Here is a 21,556-nt window from a genome sequence, read left to right as displayed (position 1 = left end):
ACTCCCAGTCACCAGTCTAGCTGCCGCATTCTGGATTAGTTATAGCTTCCGAGTCACCTTCAAAGGTAGCCCCACATAGAGTGCATTGACCGTTGGACCCATGCTTGGTCTCATCCGCTCTATGTGCCACTGCCTGTTTTTGCATTTAGGGAAAATTCCCAACTCACTGAGGGTTTGAGCCCCATCGGCTCCCCTCACCTGGCTTAGCCGGCCTGTCAAAGCCACTTCCTGGGATTGTGGCCGCTGTTGCATGCAGACAGCTTCTAGGAGCCCCAGGTGAGACAGACTACCCTCAAAGGAGCATGACGTGTCTCCCACCTGAGGTACTACCCTGATATGTACGCACAGAATCAAAGAGTTAGAAAAACCCCTGAGGTCTTCTAGCCCAACCTGATGCAACAGATTGAAATGGAAATACTTTGTTGTCATTTGTACAACTTGTATGCAGTGAGATTACACGAGCACCCCCCACTCAGCTCTCTTAGTCTTAATTTCCTCTCGTTTACTGACGCACACCCACCAAACCCGAAAGTCAGTTGCCCTGTTGTTATCTTTTCCTTCAGCAGCCTAACAGCCCACGGATAGAAGCTGTTCTTTACCCTGTTGGTGCAACTAATCCGGCTTCTATATCTTCTGCCCGAGGGCAGGAGATCAAGAAAGTGCCGGCCAGGGTGTGAATCATCCCTGAGAATTTTCCTCACTCTCCTGAGGCAACGTTCTTCCGCTATTTCATCCAGCGGATTCACGGGACAGCCCATAATATCTTGTGCTGTATTCACCACCCTCTGTAGGCACTTCCTATCCGTTGATGTCAAACCAGGGTCCCACACTGTGCAGTAAGAAAGGACACTTTCTATTGTGGACCGGTAGAAGGAGATCATCAGATGTGCAGAACATCAGATGCAACGAGGTCCCACCTTACCTTCATACGTGCAGTAATAGAAGACGTTCAGTGCTTCCACAGCGGCTGGGCCCCGCTGTTTGCACCCAAAGATCAAGTCAATCCACTCGTGGAGGTGGGCAGACACGTACTCCGACTCCTGGCACAGACACAAGGGGACGATGATGAGGTCAAAGCACAGCACAGGCCTGCTTGCACGCCACCCAACCATTAAAAAAGAACACCACCGCTTTTCCCGGGGCGCAATCTGCTCAGATACAAATACCGCCGTACCTTGGAAGCCGAACGCCTTGGCTTCCAAACAAATCGGCTCCCGAACGATCGAAACACGGAAGTGAGTGTTCCGGTTTTCGAATGATTTTCAGAAGCCAAATGTCCAGCACGGCTTCTGATTGGCTGCTGCAGGGCACTCCTGCAGCCAATCGGAAGCCGCGCTTTGGTTTTTGAATGGTCCCGGGAGTCGAACGGACTCCTGGAACGCATTCTGTTTGAAAACCAGGGTACCGTTGTAACTAAAATGCAGAGACACGGCAAGTAAACTTGAAACTTTCTGCATATTTTTGTTTGTTTGTTTTGCAAATAATAATAAATAATAATAAAATTTTATGTATATCCCGCTCTCCCCCGAAGCTGGGCTCAGAGCTGACTTCCCTGTGGCCTGGGATCTCCAAGATGTTTTTGTTTGAAGACCGTAAGGTCCTCCATGGGACATACCAGGAGAGGCGGTCCCGTAGGTACGAGGGTCCTAGACCCACTTCACGAGGGAAAAAGCAGGGTTCCCCTCCCAAGTCATTCTGCTGATCAGTTTCAGCGGATTTTTAAATTTTAAAATGGATTTGCATATCGCTAAGATGCCAAGGTGTCCTTTGTGTGAGACTGAAAAGAAGGAATTTAATAAAAGTGCGTCGCTAACTGTTTGGAAAAGGGCATGTTGCGTACTTTATTTCCCTAACTACAGCCAGAATGAAATGGCCTCAGAAAAGAAGATACAGAACAGCCCTCGACTCTCAGCAACTTGCCCTCAGCAATTAAAGCATTTGGGCTTAGTTAAAACTAAAGGAAAAGGAGGGTAGTAGTATTATTTATAGGGGACGTGGGTGGCACTGTGGGTTAAACCACAGAGCCTAGGACTTGCCGATCAGAAGGTCGGCGGTTCGAATCCCCGTGACGGGGTGAGCTTCCGTTGCTCAGTCCCTGCTCCTGCCAACCTAGCAGTTCGAAAGCACGTCAAGTGCAAGTAGATAAATAGGTACCGCTCTGGCAGGAAGGTAAATGGCGTTTCCGTGCGCTGCTCTGGTTCGCCAGAAGTGGCTTAGTCATGCTGGCCACATGACCCGGAAGCTGTATGCCAGCTCCCTCGACCAGCAAAGCGAGATGAGCGCCACAACCCCAGAGTCGTCCGCAACTGGACCTAATGGTCAGGGGTCCCTTTACCTTTTTATTATTATTTATACCAATAAAATCTTTCTCTCTCTCCATTGCCCTGCATGCCTGCATTGCTCCTCTTACCAGGGCTTTACGGTGCTTGTGGATGAAATCTTCTGGGGATTTGGCCCATCTGGGAAGGACGACGTCTCCCACTTTCTCATTCGACATCTGCAGAGAGCCTAGATCAAAGCCTGAAAGGGGGGAGGAAATGTGGGAGAATGCAGCAGGCAGCCAAAACCAGCTATTTCCCCCACCCTAAAACCCCCCCACCTTAGCTCCCCTTTTGCAAACCACACTTCCGATTTCCTGAGTCAAGGACCAGCAACTCACACGTGGCATGATCAACCTATGGGACTCGTTACTACAAAGTTACGCATTTTACTGGCGGTCCCTGACGTCTCCCCTTGATCTCTGTTTGCCCACTTAAAGGTGAATATCTAGGCCAGATTTGCAGACCAAGGCAGCGGTGGGTGGTTTTGAAGCATGCTCACCAGCTTCGGGGCAAGGAGTATCCTTCTCTCTTCCCTTCGGCAAACTCCGAAAAGACCCATTTTGCAGCTTTCCCAGAGAGATCCCAACGTTAAATTGAGGATGAGAGAGGCCTGACCCGGCCCTGCCTGGCTATTACAGGGACTGAATTTGGGATTTTCTGACTCCATCTTTGGATACAAGCCCTCTCCAAATACTTGGCCGCAAAAGGATGATGACTTATCTCCTGCTGGTGAACTCCTGGGCAGCGTCTGCCTGGTCCGTCAGCCAGCAGAGCCGGCAGCCCAGATGGCCCAGGAATCTGAACCAGCCCAGGAAAGGAACGCTTACTGTTTTGGTTCTCCAGGAAGTCCGTAAAGTAGAAGAATTCCGGGATCAGCTCCTTCACATCCACAGGGTTTTCCATGCGGGCTTGCCAGGCGGCGGGGACGGAGTGAAACTGGCGGTCGGAGCAGTCAAACCTGCCGGCGTAAGAGCGAGAGGAGATTGAATCGCAAGGCTGCAGGGTTGGAATTTGTCCGACCCTCTCCGCTAAAGCCGTCCCAAGTCGGCGGCCACCAGCGCCTTGTCAAGATGGGCAGAGAGGCACATTCCTGGTTCCTACGCAGTAATGCCCTAAGTGTGAATTTGCATTTCCTAGTGCAGAAAGTTATTGATCTGATGTGTAGGGATCTTTCCTATTCCACTTAATTCAAGAGAGCTCTAGAAGCTTCTCTGTGTGAAAGAAAGAAGCAGAAGCTTAATGATGTTTGGGTTATACCTTCAGAGAAGCTGAGTACAGTGGTACCTCGGGTTAAGAACTTAATTCATTCTGGAGGTCTGTTCTTAACCTGAAACTGTTCTTAAACTGAGGTACCATTTTAGCTAATGGGGCCTCCCACTGCTGCCGCGCCACCAGCATGCAATTTCTGTTCTCATCCTGAAGCAAAGTTCTTAACCCGAGGTACTATTTCTGGGTTAGCGGAGTCTGTAACCTGAAGCATCTGTAACCCAAGGTACCACTGTAAAGGTAAAGGTAAAGGTAAAGGGACCCCTGACCATTAGGTCCACTCGTGGCTGAGTCTGAGGTTGTGGCGCTCATCTCGCTTTACTGGCCAAGGGAGCCGGCGTACAGCTTCCGGGTCATGTGGCCAGCATGACTAAGCCGCTTCTGGCGAACCAGAGCAGTGCACGGAAACACCATTTACCTTCCTGCCGGAGTGGTACCTATTTATCTACTTGCACTTTGACGTGCTTTCGAACTGCTAGGTTGGCAGGAGCAGGGACCGAGCAACGGGAGCTCACCCTGTTGCAGGGATTCGAACCGCCAACCTTCTGATCGGCAAGTCCTAGGCTCTGTGGTTTAACCCACAGCGCCACCCGTGTCCCTAGGTACCACTGTACAGCTGCCTTAAACTGCTTCTGTTATCTTTCAGTCAAGGTTATGCTGATTATAAAAGTAAGGCGAGAAGTTTTCGCTTTCTTTTTCTCTTTCTCTCTCTTTTCCTTCTGGTGTGGTGTTCTGCACATAGCATGCATAGTGCTAAGGTTTAGACTTATTATAAGTTATTGCAAGTTTAAGTTAAGTCTGCTGCAACTGAATTTCTTCTGGACAGGGCCAACCCTAAACATATTGGATTTGTGACAGTTGGATGAAATAGCCTCTGGTCTATTTGGGGGGAATCCTGCAACGTGTTTAAGTTTTTACTCTGCTAACCATACGTCAACCTCTCCATTCTGAAGGAAATCAGCCCTGAGTGCTCACTGGAAGGACAGATCCTGAAGCTGAGGCTCCAAGACTTTGGCCACCTCATGAGAAGAGAAGACTCCCTGGAAAAGACCCTGATGTTGGGAAAGATGGAGGGCACAAGGAGAAGGGGACGACAGAGGACAAGATGGTGGGACAGTGTTCTCGAAGCTACCAGCATGAGTTTGACCAAACTGCGGGAGGCAGTGGAAGACAGGAGGGCCTGGCATGCTCTGGTCCAGGGGGTCACGAAGAGTCGGACACGACTAAACAAGAACAACAACCACCATACGTCGGAGTTCTGCTCTGGATCAATATTGAGTATAATTCCATGACACTAAGTGCCCACATGATGAGAAGGGAAATGAGCAAATGGCAAGGAAGGCCTCGGCCATCATGTCTGCGTGTGTTTACTGGAGGAGCAGAAAGGGAGAAGTCTTCTTTTCTGCGGCCGGCTTGCTCTCACTCACCTCCCGCTTTGCAACTGGATATGCAGAGTAGTGAAAGGTTCCGTGCGAATCAGGTAGTGCATGACGCCGGCTGCGTTGGAGTAGTGGGTGCCGTAGTGGAACTTGTCAATCATGCCCGTGGGATCCTCAAAGCTCTCGTACCTGCGGGCGGAATGGCAAAGCCGGAAAGAGCAGAACTCAAGTCTGTGCGGTGACTCCCAGATGGCAGACAGAACAACAACAACATTTTATTATTAACAGCAATTTATTATTAAGTAATTTCGTTGGCCCCGAAGGGGGCAATGACAATAAAGGTATTATTATTATTATTATTATTATTATTATTATTATTATTATTATTAGTACCCCGCCCATCTGGCTGGGTTTCCCCAGCCACTCTGGGCGGCTTCCACAAAGACCAAAAATACACTAAAATGTCACACAAAAACTTCCCTGAACAAGGCTGCCTTAAGATGTCTTCTGAATGTCAGGTAGTTGTTTGTCGCTTTGACATCTGATGGGAGGGTGTTCCACAGGGCGGGGGCCACTACCGAGAGGGCCCTCTGCCTGGTTCCCTGTAGCTTTGCTTCTCGCAATGAGGGAACCGCCAGAAGACCCTCGGCACTGGACCTCAGCGTCCGGGCAGAACGATGGGGGTGGAGACGCTCCTTCAGATATACTGGACCAAGGCCGTTTAGGGCTTTAAAGGTCAGTACCGACACTTTGAATTGTGCTCGGAAACGTACTGGGAGCCAATGTAGGTACTTCAAGACCGGTGTTATGTGGTCTCAGCGGCCGCCCCAGTCACCAGTCTAGCTGCCGCATTCTGGTTTAGTTGTAGTTTCTGGGTCACCTTCAAAGGTAGCCCCACGTAGAGCGCATTGCAGTAGTCCAAGAAGGAGATAACTAGAGCATGCACCACTCTGGCGAGACAGTCCGCGGGCAGGGAGGGTCTCCGCCTGCGTACCAGGTGGAGTTGGCAGACAGCTGCCCTGCATACAGAACTGACCTGTGCCTCCATGGACAGCTGTGAGTCCAAAATGACTCCCAGGCTGCGCAAAAGGTCTTTCAGGGGCACAGTTACCCCATTCAGGACCAGCAACAACAACTGTATACTGCCCTTCACCCAAAGGTCATGGGACGGTTCACACCGTAAAGTTACAAACATGGGAACACAAAATGCAAAACAGAACGAAAGCAAGGCAATAACTCCCCAGTCACAAACACACCCAGAAGCATTTTCGCCAATGGTGGTTCCGAAATGCCACATACGATTTAGCACAATTCGGTCACTGCTTTTCTGCTTTGAGAAATTCCCCTACTGGGCAGCTTCCCTTTCCTAGTCCCCTTTCCGAAACAGGAAAGGGGGTTGGACTCGATGGCCCTTGTGGTCTCTTCCAACTCTATGATTCTATGAACCCCAGTCCTGAAAGACCTACATTGGCTCCCAGTACGTTTCTGAGCACAATGCAAAGTGTTGGTGCTGACCTTTAAAGCCCTAAACGGCCTCAGCCCAGTAGACCTGAAGGAGCGTCTCCACCCCATCATTCTGCCAGGACGCTGAGGTCCAGCTCCAAGGGCCTTCTGGCGGTTCCCTCCCTGCAAGAAGTGAGGTTACAGGGAACCAGACAGAGGGCCTTCTCGGTGATGGCGCCCGCTGTGTGGAACGCCCTCCCGTCAGAGGTCAAGGAAATAAACACCTATCTGACTTTCAGAAGACATCTGAAGGCAGCTCTGTTTAGGGAAGTTTTTAATGTTTGATCTTTTACCGTGTTTTTAATGTTCTGTTGGGAGCTGCCCAGAGTGGCTGGGGAAACCCAGCCATGTGGGTGGGATATTACTACTACTACTACTACTACTACTACTACTACTACTACTATTGCTGCTGCTGCTGCTACAGTGGTACCTTGGATTTCAAATGCCTTGGTACTCAAACAACTTGGAATCCAAACACTACAAACCCAGAAGTAAGTGTTCTGGTTTGCAAACTTTTTTCAGAAGTCAAATGTGCTCCATTTTGATGCCATACTTCCGTTTTGAGTCTTATGCTTCCGTTTTGAGTGCCACCCATGCTCCATTTTGAGCGTTACGCTGAGGTCTGTCTGTTTTTGCAATTTATTTTGCATTTTTTTGTTTTTGCGGCTCTTTTTGTTTTGTTTCTGTGACTGTGTGGAGCCCAGTTCAGCTACTGATGGATTGTGTGACTGCAGTGCATTGTTTATTGCTTTCATTTTCTGGATCCATGGTCTCATTAAGATAGTAAAAGTCATGTTAAATTTATGTTTTAGGGGTTGTTTTTAAATGTCTGGAACGGATTAATCCATTTTGCATTGCTTTCTTTGGGAAAGCACGCCTTGGTTTTGGAACGCTTTGGTTTTGGAACGGACTTCCAGAACGGATTAAGTTTGAGAACCAAAGTACCACTGTATTATTATTATCTTGAATGTTGAGATGAAAGCACTTTCTATATGGACCATAGTGAGGGGGAAAGAGTTAAAGCATCCCTCTTTCCCCCCAGCTGCGATCCTGCCCTTCCTGCAATTTGCTGGGGTTGGCAGAGTTGGGAGAGGGAAGAAACTGATTCAAAGGTAGTGCTACTAGGGAAGGGAAAGGCTAAAGAGACCGTCGGGAGGAGAGGCGGATTGCAGAAAAGCAAAAGCCTAGAGCGGTCGCTTGCCCTCCAAGTGGCTTTGGACTACAACTCCCATGTTGTCTCAAGGGAAAGAAGTCTCTGGCATTTCCTTCCACTGAGATGCTTCCTGCCTTCCCAGCTGAGTTCATCCCCGGAAGGCTGCAACGCCACCAAGAAAACTCTGCACTCACTTCTCTTTGACATCCTTGGCGTGTCTCTCGTTGGCGACTCCGATGGGCTTGGAGAGATCCCGGAACACTGCGGGGTTGTTGAGATCCAGAGTCTCCGAGACGTAATCCTGCAGGATCCACGGGAACTTGAAGGGAGGAGAGAAAGGAGAGCCTCTGGTTTTGCCTGCTTGCGGGATCCATAGCTGTCAACTTACAGATTTGAAAATAAGGGACCAGCAGCCTCGAAAGTAAGGGATCAGCAGCCAAAATAAGGGATTTTCTGGGCACAGGTATGTTCAACTTCTGAGCCCCTCCGGGCCAAAGGCAGAAAGCCCGGCCAGCAGCCAAACAAAGCCTCAAGCGGTGGTTCCCACAGCGCAGCAACCCAGCAAAGGGGATGCAGCAAGGAAAACCACCGTCACCTCTCCGCTGGGAAGCGCTGAGCAAAGGCGAGTCCCCAGGCAACACGGCCGATTTGATCAGCACAAGGCATGCAAGCTCCACCCCCCAGTCGTTCTTAGACTCCTTATTGGGTGAGCAACGCAGCCAAGCAACACAGTTGGAGCCTCCCTCCTCCCTGGCCGGCAGGGAGGGAGGGAGAGGAGCTGCTTCCTTTGAAACCCGGGAAATTTAAGGGACATCATCAATAAGGGACAGTAGCGGGACATGGCACTGGGATAAGGGAGTTTCCCGCCAAATAAGGGACAGTTGACAGCTATGTCGGGATCCAGCGTTTGCAGGGAGGGTTGAAGCAGAAGAGGAAACCGTCTTAATCAACACCTGAGGCTCAAGGGCAAAGGTTCGCCCTCGGATGCTTACCACGGGATACTGGGAGAGGTCGTTGTAGGTGCGGCCTGCGATGGTGTTGAGCTGCATGAGGTATTCGAAGTTGGAGATCTCCCTGTTAACCCATTTCTGGAAAAGGAGGGTGAAAATAAAACAGTGGGTTTGGTAAGGATCTGGCAAAAGGGACGGGCCAGAATGGTAAATAATTTAAAATAAAAATAAAAATATTTGTTTGGTTTTTCAAATTGAAGTTTTACAATCGCATATCTGACATACATCATAAAAACAAGATTCCATAGAATCTCCTGGTCTTCCCTCCTCCCTATTGTGGGTCCTATTGTTAACCATTTCCTCCTGCATTTTTTATAATAATCCAAATCTTTAAATCACCATTATATCCAAAATTCTCCATTACTACAAGTGACATTCCAATCCTACTAACGATTTTAACTGTTTAAAATGGTTTTTAAGATAAATTATAAAATTTCCCAATTCTTTATTAAAATTTTGGTCTTACTGATTTGATTCTTCCGGTCTTTCTCTCCCCCCCCCCTTCTCTCTGATGACGACCCGCCTCCAAGTCTGAAAATCTTGCTAATAAATTTGCACAGTGCGATTTACTGCCACCTCGCTCCTCCTGACAACCATTCCCTTCTCCCCACTTCCAGATAAAGAAAAAAAAATCAAACATTAAAAACTTCCCTAAACAGGAGGCAAGGCTGACCACTTTGCAAACCACAATGATCAGGAGTGTCTGTGAGTATCCGATTTGTTTGTGATGAAAAGACAATGTTAAATTAAGCACCTGAGTCAAGCCCGAGGCTTTCAGCAAGTCCTGCGGTGAGCGACTGGCAAAATAGATCTGATTCGGTGGTCGGAGGCCCAGGATGGAAGAGTAAACCTTGTTCCTGACCTGGGAGAGAAAGGGCAGAAAAACCAGCAGGACGTTATTATCAGCTGCCGACCCAGTGACTGACTTTCCCAGAAGGGCGCTGAGTCTGCAGAATAATAATAATTTATTATTTTCCCCGCCCATCTGGCTGGGTTTCCCCAGCCACTCTGGGCAGCTTCCACAAAGACCAAAAATACAATAAAATATCACACGTTAAAAACTTCCCTGAACAGGGCTGCCTTAAGATGTCTTCTGAATGTCAGGTAGTTGTTTATCGCTTTGACATCTGATGGGAGGGCGTTCCACAGGACGGGTGCCACTACCGAGAAGGCCCTCTGCCTGGTTCCCTGTAGCTTTGCTTCTCGCAATGAGGGAACCGCCAGAAGGCCCTCGGCGCCGGACCTCAGTGTCCAGACAGAATGATGGGGGTGGAGACGCTCCTTCAGGTCTACTGGGCCAAGGACGTTTAGGGCTTTAAAGGTCAGCACCAACACTTTGAATTGTGCTCGGAAGCTGTGCATTTGCAAATGAATTAATATGTGCTCCACTAGGATGCAGGTGGCGCTGTGGGTTAAACCACCGAGCCTAGGGCTTGCCGATCAAAAGGTCGGCGGTTCGAATCCCCGCGACGGGGTGAGCTCCCGTTGCTTAGTCCCTGCTCCTGCCAACCTAGCAGTTCAAAAGCATGTCAAAGTGCAAGTAGATAAATAGGTACTGCTTCGGCGGGAAGGTAAATGGCGTTTCCGTGCGCTGCTCTGGTTCACCAGAAGTGGCTTAGTCCTGCTGGCCACATGACCCAGAAGCTGTACGCCGGCTCCCTTGGCCAATACAGCGAGATGAGTGCTGCAACCCCAGAGTCGGTCACAACTGGACCTAATGGTCAGGGGTCCCTTTACCTTTACCACTAGGAGATCAAAAGATGAGGAGGAAGAGGTATCCGTCCACCATTACCTTTTTCTTAAAGTTGAGGAAGTAGTTTGCCTGGTCGATGAAGAAGAACTCCAGGGCGGACCTGCGGAGGTTGTAGCGTCGAAGGTGCAGTTCCCGGAGTTGAGACAGGGGGCGCTTGAAGTCGTAGCCGATTCCTGGGTGGGAGGATCACAGTGGTTAATCTCTCAAGTGTGGAGAGCCAAAAACAATGCTCAGCTGTTGCCATGGATCGGTGGAATGCAGAGAAACAGTGGGAAGAACCAGCGGGGGAACCCACAAGGAATTCTAGTCATGCCTCCTGTGGTCTCCCAGGACCAGAAGAGGGATGAAGAGGGAGGAGCAGAGGCAGGCGCATTGGCATAGTCTCAGATTGCTTTGCAAGGACCCTGGAGGGTAGGAGACTTAGGCAGCTGCAGGAAGGCAGCAACCTTCAGTCTCACAGGGGCAAGACCTGCCAGGAAGAGTTGCTGCGCTCACTAGGCCTGGCAGTAGAGAGCAACTTGCTTCTCCTAACAGAAACAGTGAACTTCATTTACTCCGTGTGATTTATTGCTGACCTGCTCCTGACAGCTGCAACTTTGGCTACTCAGGAATGGGAACCCAAATTTCCCACTTCCCACCTGGGCTGCTTCCAGTGGGACCTTTATTGTGGGATTGGTGTGTGTGTGTGTGTGTGTGTGTGTGTGTGTGTGTGTGTGTGTGTGGCGTTTGCCTCCTAGGATGGGTCATAAGGAAAGGGTTAAAATGGGTGTGATGTGATTGGCCAGTGAGAATGCAAGGGGGGAATAAAAGTTAGAGTGGGAGGTTTTGAAAATCGGTTGAGGTTTGGGAGTTGAGAGTTGAGGTTTGGGAGCTGAAGAAGGAAGAGGGAGGTTTAGGTGTGGGTTGGTAGCGTTGTATTGTGAGAGAGTGAGAGGAATTGTTAGGTGGAGTCAGATAGATAGTTGGGAATAATCAGTTTGAAGTTGTTAGGAACTAAGATTAAGAAACTGTCAAGAAAAACTAACTGAAACCATAAGGTGGTTCCTGCATTTAAAAATAAACTTGATTATTTGTTTATATTAACAACTGACTGGACTCCATGTGTCCCTGTGAGATACGGGGTGGTGGCAGCGGAGAAAGCAATCACAGTGGAGGCACAGGGTCCATAGACCATCAAACGTCCGGGGGGCCCTGTGTGTGATCGCCACTGTGTGTGTTTGTGTGTGTGTGTGTGTGTGTGTGTGTGTGTGAGAGAGAGAGAGAGAGAGAGAGAGAGAGAGAGAGTGTCCTCACATATGCCACATTTTTGCACGACTCACACAAGGTTGTGGACACCAAAATGCAAGCCTCTCTCCCAGCCCGCTGAATTTGTATTTGCCCTCTGCAGGGAAAACCCAGTAAGCAAAAAACAGCAGCACCCTCTGGTGGGAGACCCATGGGTGCTATCTCAGCAACCTGTTTGGAAACTAAGCGCCACTGATTTTTCTGGGCCCTTGTGACTGTCGATTTGCATTTCATAGTAAAGGAAGTATTTATCTGATGCACAGAGATCTTTCCTATTCTAATTAATTCCAGAGGGTTCCGAAAGCTTCTCTGTGTGAAAGAAACAAGCAGGAGGTTCATGATGTTTGGGTTATTCCTTCAGAGAAGCTGAATACAGCAGCTGGCTTAAAGTGGATCTCTTATCTCTTCTGACAAGGTCACGCTGACTATAAAAGTACAATGGTACCTCGGCTTAAGTACTTAATTCGTTCCAGAGGTCCGTTCTCAACCTGAAACTGTTCTTAACCTGAAGCACCACTTGAGCTAATGGGGCCTGCTGCTGCTGCCGTGCCGCCGAAGCACGATTTCTGTTCTTATCCTGAAGCAAAGTTCTTAACCCGAAGTACTATTTCCGGGTTAGCGGAGTCTGTAACCTGAAGCGTATGTAACCTGAGGTACCACTGTAGGGCCAGAAGGAGCCTTGTTTTCACTTTCTCTTTCTATCTCTCTTCCTTCTGGTGTGGTGTTCTGTACGTAGTGTTAGGTTTTAGACTTATTATAAGTTATTGTAAGTTTTAGGGGACGCAGGTGGCGCTGTGGGTTAAACCACAGAGCCTAGGGCTTGCCAATCAGAAGGTCGGCGGTTCGAATCCCCGCGACGGGGTGAGCTCCCGTTGCTCGGTCCCTGCTCCTGCCCACCTAGCACTTCCAGAGCACGTCAAAGTGCAAGTAGATAAATAGGTACCGCTCCAGCGGGAAGGTAAACGGTGTTTCCGTGCCCTGCTCTGGTTCGCCAGAGGAGGCTTAGTCATGCTGGCCACATGACCTGGAAGCTGTACGCCGGCTCCCTCGGCCAGTAAAGCGAGATGAGCGCCGCAACCCCAGAGTCGGCCACGACTGGACCTAATGGTCAGGGGTCCCTTTACCTTTATTGTAAGTTTAAGTCTGCTGCAACTGGATTTCTTATGGGCAGGGCCAATCCTGAATGTGTTGGATTTGTGACCATTCTGCTCATCTGCCTTCAGTAGCAGTAAAGCTCTGCTGGATGAAATATTCATTGCCTCTGGTCTACTTTTGAGAATCCTGCAACGTGTTTAAGTTTTCACTCTGCTAACTCTACGTTGGAATCTACTCTGGATCAATACTGAGTAGAATTCCATGACAGTGAAATCAAGTTAAATGGCAGCTGGCAGGGCTCAGAAACAAAAGGGAGATACAGTGGTACCTCGGGTTACATATGCTTCAGATTACAGACGCTTCAGGTTACAGACTCTGCTAACCCAGAAACAGTACCTCAGGTTAAGAACTTTGCTTCAGGATGAGAACAGAAATTGCGCAGCGGCAGCGCAACAGCAGGAGGCCCCATTAGCTAAAGTGGTGCTTCAGGTTAAGAACAGTTTCAGGTTAAGAATGGACCTCCACAACGAATTAAGTTCTTAACCCGAGGTATTCCTGTTTCTTTTTGGAGAGGCCATGAACTCTGGTCTCCAGACCTTGGTAGCTGGAAGTGCTTCCTGGGAGGAAAGTCACCTCACACACCCCGCCCTTACCTTCCTCGGTCTCATCCTTCTCACAGCTGCTGTCGTAAAAGTAGATGTGCTGTGTGGTGACTTCTAGCCGCCCCGGGATCACGGCCACAATGGTGATCAGCTCGCAGTCCTCAGAGATCACCAGCTTTTCCCTCTGACTTTGTTCTTTGGGCTCCACCCTGGAAGGGACGGACGAAGGATTGGTAGGTGTAATAGGTATGAGTTACTCGTGCGTAAACTGGTGCCTTTCTCGGTTAATTTGCCTTGTCAAACCTTTCTGACTGCACAGCCCCTTCTCATGGTGGCTGCCTCAGTCACTGGCAGAATCCGTCAGTGGGCGTTTCTTGAACCTCTTCCAGCATAAAAGTTGTTTGACACCCAGTCTCCTCCTCCTCTCACTGCGCGGGAGTCTTCTGCGCAGGGAAGGCGTGGGTAGCGGAGGTCCTGGGCTCTCCTCACTGATGTCCAGTGAAGAGTCCCGGAGCCCTCTCTCCAATTCCCCCGTCTGCCCCCCTTTCTCCCCGGTGTTGCGCTGATTGGCTTCCCCCTCTACTGAGCTGTTTCTTCCCCTGCTGCTGGGTCCTTCGCCAGCATCATCTGGGAGCCTCCCCTTCGCCTCTCGCTCCGATGTCAGTTCCCTGACAGTAGGTAAAGCTTGTTGTTCCTTTATACCTCATTGGAAGGCCACCTGGATGATTATTATTACAGTGGTACCTTGGTTTTCAAACGCCTTGGTACTCAAACAACTTGGAACCCAAACACTGCAAACCCAGAAGTAAGAGTTCCGGTTTGCGAACTTCTTTCGGAAGCCAAACGTGCTCCGTTTTGAGTGTTACGCTTCCGATTTGAGCGCCACACTTTCGTTTCAAGTGTTACGCTGAGGTCTGTCTGTTTTTGCTATGCATTTTTCATTTTTGTTTTTGCTGTTCTTTTGTTTTTGTTTTTTGTGACTGTGTGGAACCCAGTCAGCTACTGATTTGATTGATTGTGTGGCTGCAGTACATTGCTTACTGCTTTCATTTTATGGATTCCATGGTCTCGTTAGATAGGAAAATTCATGTTCAATTGCTATTTTAGGGGTTATTTTTAAAAGTCTGGAACAGATTAATCCATTTTGCATTACTTTCCATGGAAAAGCGCGCCTTGGCTTTGGAATGCTTTGGTTTTGGAATGGACTTCCGGAACATAGTAAGTTTGCGAACCAAGCTACCAGTGTATTATTATTATTTATTAAGTTTATTAACCATCCTTCATCACAATACTGAGAGATGCTAGCAGCTACCTGCAAGCCACAGTAAAAGGGCCCTAGCAGGGGCAAACATTGGCCTTACTTGGACTGCCAGGGCGAAACAGGTGCAAAACACCGGCACCCTGTCTCTACAACTTCACTAACATCCATCTACAACTTCACTAGCACCTCTCAGTATTGTGAACAACACCGAACTTGTTGGTATCTTCATGAACTTACTTAAAAAGATAAAGAAAACAAAAGACTGAGTTAAGCATTTGAAAAACCCATTGAAACCAAACGTTCTAAGTTCATTTTGATTGGGTAGTTCGCAAGTCTCTGTGGCTTTGCATAAGGTTTTGTATTTTTCTCAGAAGACTGATAAAGAACGCATAATTATTTTGGCAATTTTTGTTTTCATATTAGTCGCTTTGATGGCCGGGGTTTCGGAGGCTGAACCTGAGGAATCTCAGCCTGCACAGGAGTCCCCGCCTCCAGGGCCGGCTGAGCCGGGCCAGGGCCTTGAATCTGAAGGGTCCTCACCTGTGCTGGATCCTCAGGAGCAGACACCAGGTGAATCCACTCTGGCTCCTGAGGTGATGGAGGACCCATTGCCTGCAGGTGCTCCTCTCCCAGCCCTGTCAGGGGAAGGTGAGGTTGCCTCTGGGTCCGGTAACCCTCCAGCCTCTCCTGAGCTGCAGAGGCTCAGGGCAGAGAGGTGGAGGGAACTACGTTATCGCAGGAGGAGTGCTCACCTCCAGGCCAGGAGAGGTGAGTCACCTGTGGGCCAGGGCCGCCCTAGGCCCCAGAGGAGATAGAGGTCAGTCAGCCCAGTCCCAGGTTACGGGAGCAACGTCGTTGGAAACCTGTTTCTGCAAGCACCCAGACCTGTTTTCCCGGAGTTCCCGATTACGCCCGGCTTCTTGCTTTGGACCCCGCTTTGCCCTTGGTGGAAAGTCTCCAGACCCTCGGCCCAGGACCGGACTCTGACCACGCCTCACGGTAACCTCCCCCCGGGACCAGCACAGTCGCCAACGTATTGCATGAGTCGTACTACTTCTATCGGCAGCACATGTTGCATTTTTCTAATTCTCTTTTAAAGGCACCCAGTTTGGTGCCCCCCGCAGAAGTGAGTTCCAGAGTTTAACTCTGCGCTGCGCGAACCCCACATTGGATTCGATCTATCACATGGTTGCCCAGAAGAGAACTTACAGGTTATCCAGGAAGGAGAGGTCTTCTTCTGCCAGCTGGTCATCCTGCATCTCACTGACCTTTGCCTCCTTGGCGACGGCTAAGGGGAGCGGCTCAGCTGGGTTGTGCAAATAATCGGCCCCTGGAAGGCAGAGGAAACGAATGCTGGGATCAGGACCCTGGCCTCACGGCCGCACTGTGACAGGGGGCTGAATGCCCGAGGAACAATTAACAAATGATAAGAGTCACAGAACTGCAGAGATGGACCGATTATCCCCTTATGAATGCTGTGCGTCTTACCAAACCAAAGATTATTAAAATCATAGGGATGTGCTACAGAGTATATGAAAAAAAAATTGTTCTGGAGTAAGCATATCGGTATGTAAGGAATGAAGGGACGTGGGTGGCGCTGTGGGTTAAACCACAGAGCCTAGGACTTGCTGATCAGAAGGTCGGTGGTTCAAATCCCCGCGGCGGGGTGAGCTCCCGTTGCTCGGTCCCTGCTCCTGCCAACCTAGCAGTTCAAAAGCATGTCAAAGTGCAAGTAGATAAATAGGTACCGCTCTGGCGGAAAGCTAAATGGCGTTTCCGTGCGCTGCTCTGGTTTGCCAGAAGCGGTTTAGTCCTGCTGGCCACATGACCCGGAAGCTGTACGCCGGCTCCCTCAGCCAGTAAAGCGAGATGAGCGCCGCAACCCCAGAGTCGGCCATGACTGGATCTAATGGTCAGGGGTCCCTTTACCTTATGTAACGAATGAAGTTTTGCAGGGTTAAAGAAAGAGAAAAATGGTGCAAAAAGTATAAAGATAGAGGTAATCTACATTAGACACAACAATTTAGAAAGAGTAAAAATTTTGAGGTCTTAAAACAAAGGAAGGAAATCAATATGTGTATATCTACGTAATGAATAGAATGATGATATGGTTTTATTTGTAGATGTGTGGTGTTTTTTTTTTTTAATTCGCGTTTTTTTCCTCTTGTGTTTTTCCCTCCCTTGTTTGTACTGTTTTATTTTGGATTCAATGTTTGTTATTTTTGTTGTAAATTTGCATTGAAAAATAAAAAATACAATAAAAAGACTGCAGAGATGGAAAGGTCCTCTAGTCCAATGCAGGAAGAGGGTGATTTTTCACTGCGGCATTTATATTGCACCTTCCCCCTCCCCCCAAGATCAAGGCGGGGGTCCGGGGCTCTCCTCCCCATATTTATCCTGCAAGGACCCCTGCGAGGTAGGCAAGACTGAGCACCGACGCCCGGCCCAAGGTTAGCCAGGGAGCTTCACGAGCGAGGGGGGATTTGAACCCTGGTCCCTAGTCGGCCACACTGATGCTGGCTCACAGAAACGGGGCCGCGCGATGAGCCGTCACCCAAAGCTGCCTGTTTACTCCCAGGGAGGCTCCTCCTCACCCTGATTGTCACGCAGAGCGCTGGCCTCCGTGTGACGGTCAAAGTTGTAGTTGGGTACCAGCTTAAGCCTCATTCGTGAGTAGGTCTCGGCGCACGACAACTTCCAGTGGATCTCAGGAGGATTTCTGGAGAGAAAGAGAGAGAGAGAAAGCAAGGAGTGTGGGTCAGTAAGGTCCCCTCTTCCAGCATCCTGGAAGCTTTTACTGTTTAATAGATTATTGTATTTTAATATTCTGTTGGAAGCCGCCCAGAGATGGGCGGGGTAATAATAATAATAAAATAATAATAATAATAATATTAATAATAATAATAATAATAATAATAATAATTTATTATTTATACCCTGCCCATGTTTCTGGGTTTCCCCAGCCACTCTGGGCGGCTTCCAACAGAACACTAAAATACAATAACGTATTAAACATTAAAAGCTTCCCTAAACAGGACTGCCTTCAGATGTCTTCTAAAAGTCAGATAGTTGTTTATTTCCTTCACATCTGAAGGGAGGGCGTTCTACACAGCGGGTGCCACCACTGAGAAGGCCCTCCGCCTGGTTCCCTGTAGCTTCACTTCTCGCAGTGAAGGAAACGCCAGAATTTGCAGCTCCTGAAACAACTATCCTTCAAAATCCACCACCTCTCTGAATCTTGGGGTGCAGTTCTCCAGACAAAATAATGCGTACAAAAATGCACTATTTATATATTTTTGGGAACGTGTGCATAACACGCATCTGTTATTGAAAATAAAAAGAAACCGGATTCTGGTAGCAGGCGATGCTGAAGCAGTCTAACACTTTTCAAATCAACCTTGCAAATCGGAAACCAAGAAAGCGGTGAGATGGAGGTGGGAGTTCACACATTAATAATAATAATAATTATAATTTAACAGGAAGGATGAGGCTAAGGTCATTTCATCATCATCATCAACATACCCTGCCCATCTGACTGGGTTTCCCCAGCCACTCTGGGAGGCTTCCAACATATATATAAACATAATAAAACATTATGCAGTCATACCTTGGAAGTCGAACAGAATCCGTTCCAGAAGTCTGTTCGACTTCCAAAGCGCGGCTTCTGATTGGCTGCAGGAAGCTCCAGCAGCCAATCGGAAGCCCCGCCGGATGTTTGGCTTCCAAAAGAACATTCGAAAACCGGAACAGTTGCTTCCGGGTTTCGATCGTTCGGGAGCCAAAACGTCCCCAGTTCCAGGGCTTTTGAGAACCAAAGGTATGACTAAAAGCTTCCCTGTACAGGTAAAAAAATATTCTGAATCTCAGAAGCCCGAACAACAAGAGGGATCTCTGCGCAGTGAAAGCAGCAATCCCTCTTGCTGTTCTGGCTTCTGGGATAGCTGCGCAGCCTGCATTCGCTCCATAAGACGCACACACATTTGCCCTTACTTTTTAGGAGGGAAAAAGTGAGTCTTATAGAGCAAAAAGTAGGGTACTTTATGCCAGAGGAAGCCTAGCTAGGTAAACCAGAACAGCCAGTCTAGCCTAGCAACGGCTCTCCAGCAGCCTTCACCAACTTGGCTCCCCCCTCCCCGTGCTTTGGACTACAATTCCCATCCACCCCTGGTTGGCCAAGGCTGCTCCCTGGGTCTACCCCATTGCCAGCAGTCCAATCCATTAAAAATAAAATAAAATAAAATGTTCTCCAAAGCAGAGATTCCGGGGCCGGAAGCAATTGCATCCAAAGCCTGGAGTAGTTGCAGTTTCTGGGTCACCTTCAAAGGTAGCCCCACGTAGAGCGCATTGCAGTAGTCCAAGCAGGAGACAACCAGAGCATGCACCACTCTGGTGAGACAGTCCGCAGACAGGGAGGGCCTCATCCTGCGTACCAGATGGAGCTGGTAGACAGCCACCCTGGACACAGAATTGACCTGCGCCTCCATGGACAGCTGTGAGTCCAAAATGACTCCCAGGCTGCACACCTGGTCCTTCAGGGGCACAGTTACCCCATTCAGGACCAGGGAGTCCCCACACCCGCCCGCCTCCTGTCCCCCCAAAACAGCACTTCTGTCTTGTCAGGATTCAACCTCAATAGCTTACGCAGAAGCACAGCTTTTCTAAGGTCACCTGCCCTGTCCGGCAGCTGGTCTAGGTGGCCCGAGACCAGCGGAGGAATGAGAAGTCTAGGTGGCCCGAGACCAGCGGAGGAATGAGAAGTCTAGGTGGCCCGAGACCAGCGGAGGAATGAGAAGAGGCCTACCGATCGGCCCAGGCAGAGCGCTGGGAGGTGAGCAGTCTCCTCAAGGCCTTCCATTGCTTCAGGACGGTGTTCTGGTGGTTGTTGAGTTGCTTCAGCATATTGGTGTGGCGGATGTTTTCGTGCTTGGCCTTCTTCATCACCGGCTCCAAGATCAACTCCTGGCAAAAGGGGGAAACCAAGGGGAGGTAGAGGGGGAGAAAAGGGCAAGAGGGTGATGAAGGGAAGGGGAATGGGGCAGGGGTCCCCTCGGCTGAAAGGGGGTCCCTGCTGCAGGTGGAGCAAGAGAAAGGCGCGGTTCATCCATGGAAGCAGAAAGGGAGAGAGAGACGATCAACGGATGCCGGGATATTTTCAAGCTCAGCTAGGGGAAACCGCTAGTTTTTTTGTTGTTTAAACCATTTTTATTCATTTTCCAATAAAAAACATCCAATCAAATATCCAATCATAATACTCCAATTAGAAAACTAAAAAGCTAAAATAAAAAAGATCAAATTATAGTCCAAATTGTGTTTATTAATTTCTTGGGGCTCCCCACGGTCTGGATCTCTGGAGCATATCTCCACATCTTAGTCCTGCTTCTCGATATCAACATCTCAATATTAACAGTGTTTTGTCCCTGGGTCCGGGATTTTCATTCATGTCAAACACCATATACTTTCATCCGCTGAATACAGCTTTGTTAATATACATTTTTTCCAACTGCCTTTTTATCAGCTCAGCTTCGTCTGATTCCGTTCCAATTCCGGGATGTTGTCCAAATCTGTTATCTTTGATGGGGCAACCGCTAGTTTTTGAGTGGGGTTCAATCACATGCCAGGAGTAAGAATAATAATAATAATAATTATTCCAGCTGGGAGAAAATTCCCTTTCTGGGGGTTCAGTTAAGGAGCCTCAAACCAGATTCACAAACCGCCAGGCTTCTAATATTAGATAGCTTTATCATACTCAAAAGGTTTCGTGTCTCTTCTGTCGGGAAATTATACTTTTTGTGCATTCTGCACTTTGCACGTTTAACTGGCGCGATTTCAGCCTCTTACGAAGCTGAAATTGTGACAATTAAGTGCACACAAGGCTCTTCCAGAGCAAAATGAGCTTTAATGCTCCCTGCCTGCCTCACTGGGAAAGGTCCATTCAGCATGCTAACTAGCTCTTGGGATCCTAGGGATAGTCCCGGGAGATCTTGCAGGAATTTGGACGGTCCAGCGAGATCTTGTGAGAGCATCCCAGAGCCGGCGCACTGAGTCGACTTTGCCGCGCTTATCAGAAAAGGGCTGCTCATTCCGCCAGCTCTGAAAATATAAGGAGATGCTCGCTCGGGGCAGTTCGATGCGGTTTTGAGGATTCGCAGAACTCTTGCCACTGAACCCCCACATAAGATGCGATCATACTGCAACACATTACAGGCCACATGAGTCTGTGAGAGTGCATCCATTAACGCACACCCTATATAGGAAAAACTGCGCCATCTCGGCTGTTTATTCTCTCGCCATCCACTTTCTGCCACCTTTTAAAGATTTTTATTATTATTATTGTCATTGTGCAACCTGTGTACAATGAAAAACACTCAATCTCTCAATCTCTTTTCGAACAACACACCACCTCGCAAGTCCATTTCGCTATGTTATTTTCCGTTCAACAGCCTAACAGCTCACGGATAGAAGCTGTTTTTTAGCCTGTTGGTATGGCTGATTATACCTCTATATCTCCTGCCCGAGGGTAGAAGATTAAAGAGGTGATGGCCGGGGTGTGAGTCATCCCTGAGAATTTTTCTCACTCTCCTAAGGCAACGATCCCTTGCGATGTCATCTAGCGGACTCAAGGGACAGCCATGATATCATGGGCTGTATTCACCACCACTTTCTGTCCGTGACTGTCAGGCCAGCATACCACACTGTGATACAATATGAAAGGACACTTTCTATTGTGGACCGGTAAAAGGAGTTCATCAGTTGTTGTTTAACATTATTCTTTTGCAAGACCCTGAGGAAATGGAGTCTCTGTTGGGCCTTTTTGACCACCTGAGTTATATTGATTTTTCAAGTGAGGTCCTCGCTAAGGTGAGAGCTCAGTAGGGGGTGCTCATGTAATCTCACTGTATACAAGTTGCACAAGTGACAATAAAGTATTT

At 48.8% G+C, this 21,556-nt stretch overlaps 1 protein-coding gene across 7 annotated transcripts in view; it reads right to left on the bottom strand.

Annotated features, from left to right (window-relative positions):
• Positions 1 to 21,556, bottom strand: part of NBEAL2 (neurobeachin like 2) — a 242,208-nt gene that overhangs the window by 26,411 nt on the left and 194,241 nt on the right. For all 7 annotated transcript variants that reach the window (XM_081163423.1, XM_081163421.1, XM_081163425.1 and 4 more), the window contains 12 exons: positions 19,429 to 19,586; positions 17,222 to 17,346; positions 15,837 to 15,957; positions 13,418 to 13,575; positions 10,425 to 10,558; positions 9,387 to 9,494; positions 8,615 to 8,710; positions 7,817 to 7,941; positions 5,015 to 5,155; positions 3,149 to 3,279; positions 2,411 to 2,520; positions 923 to 1,040 (listed from right to left, as the gene is read on the bottom strand). In XM_081163423.1, the coding sequence (XP_081019549.1) occupies positions 923 to 1,040; positions 2,411 to 2,520; positions 3,149 to 3,279; positions 5,015 to 5,155; positions 7,817 to 7,941; positions 8,615 to 8,710; positions 9,387 to 9,494; positions 10,425 to 10,558; positions 13,418 to 13,575; positions 15,837 to 15,957; positions 17,222 to 17,346; positions 19,429 to 19,586 (1,525 nt within the window). The remainder of the gene's footprint in view (positions 1 to 922; positions 1,041 to 2,410; positions 2,521 to 3,148; positions 3,280 to 5,014; positions 5,156 to 7,816; positions 7,942 to 8,614; positions 8,711 to 9,386; positions 9,495 to 10,424; positions 10,559 to 13,417; positions 13,576 to 15,836; positions 15,958 to 17,221; positions 17,347 to 19,428; positions 19,587 to 21,556) is intronic.

The sequence above is a fragment of the Podarcis bocagei genome (assembly GCF_964188305.1).
Source record: "Podarcis bocagei genome assembly, chromosome: 12".
In the NCBI taxonomy this organism is placed as follows: Eukaryota; Metazoa; Chordata; class Lepidosauria; order Squamata; family Lacertidae; genus Podarcis; species Podarcis bocagei.
The sequence above is the reverse complement of the archived record's forward strand: the minus strand, read 5'-3'. Positions and strand labels throughout refer to the sequence as shown.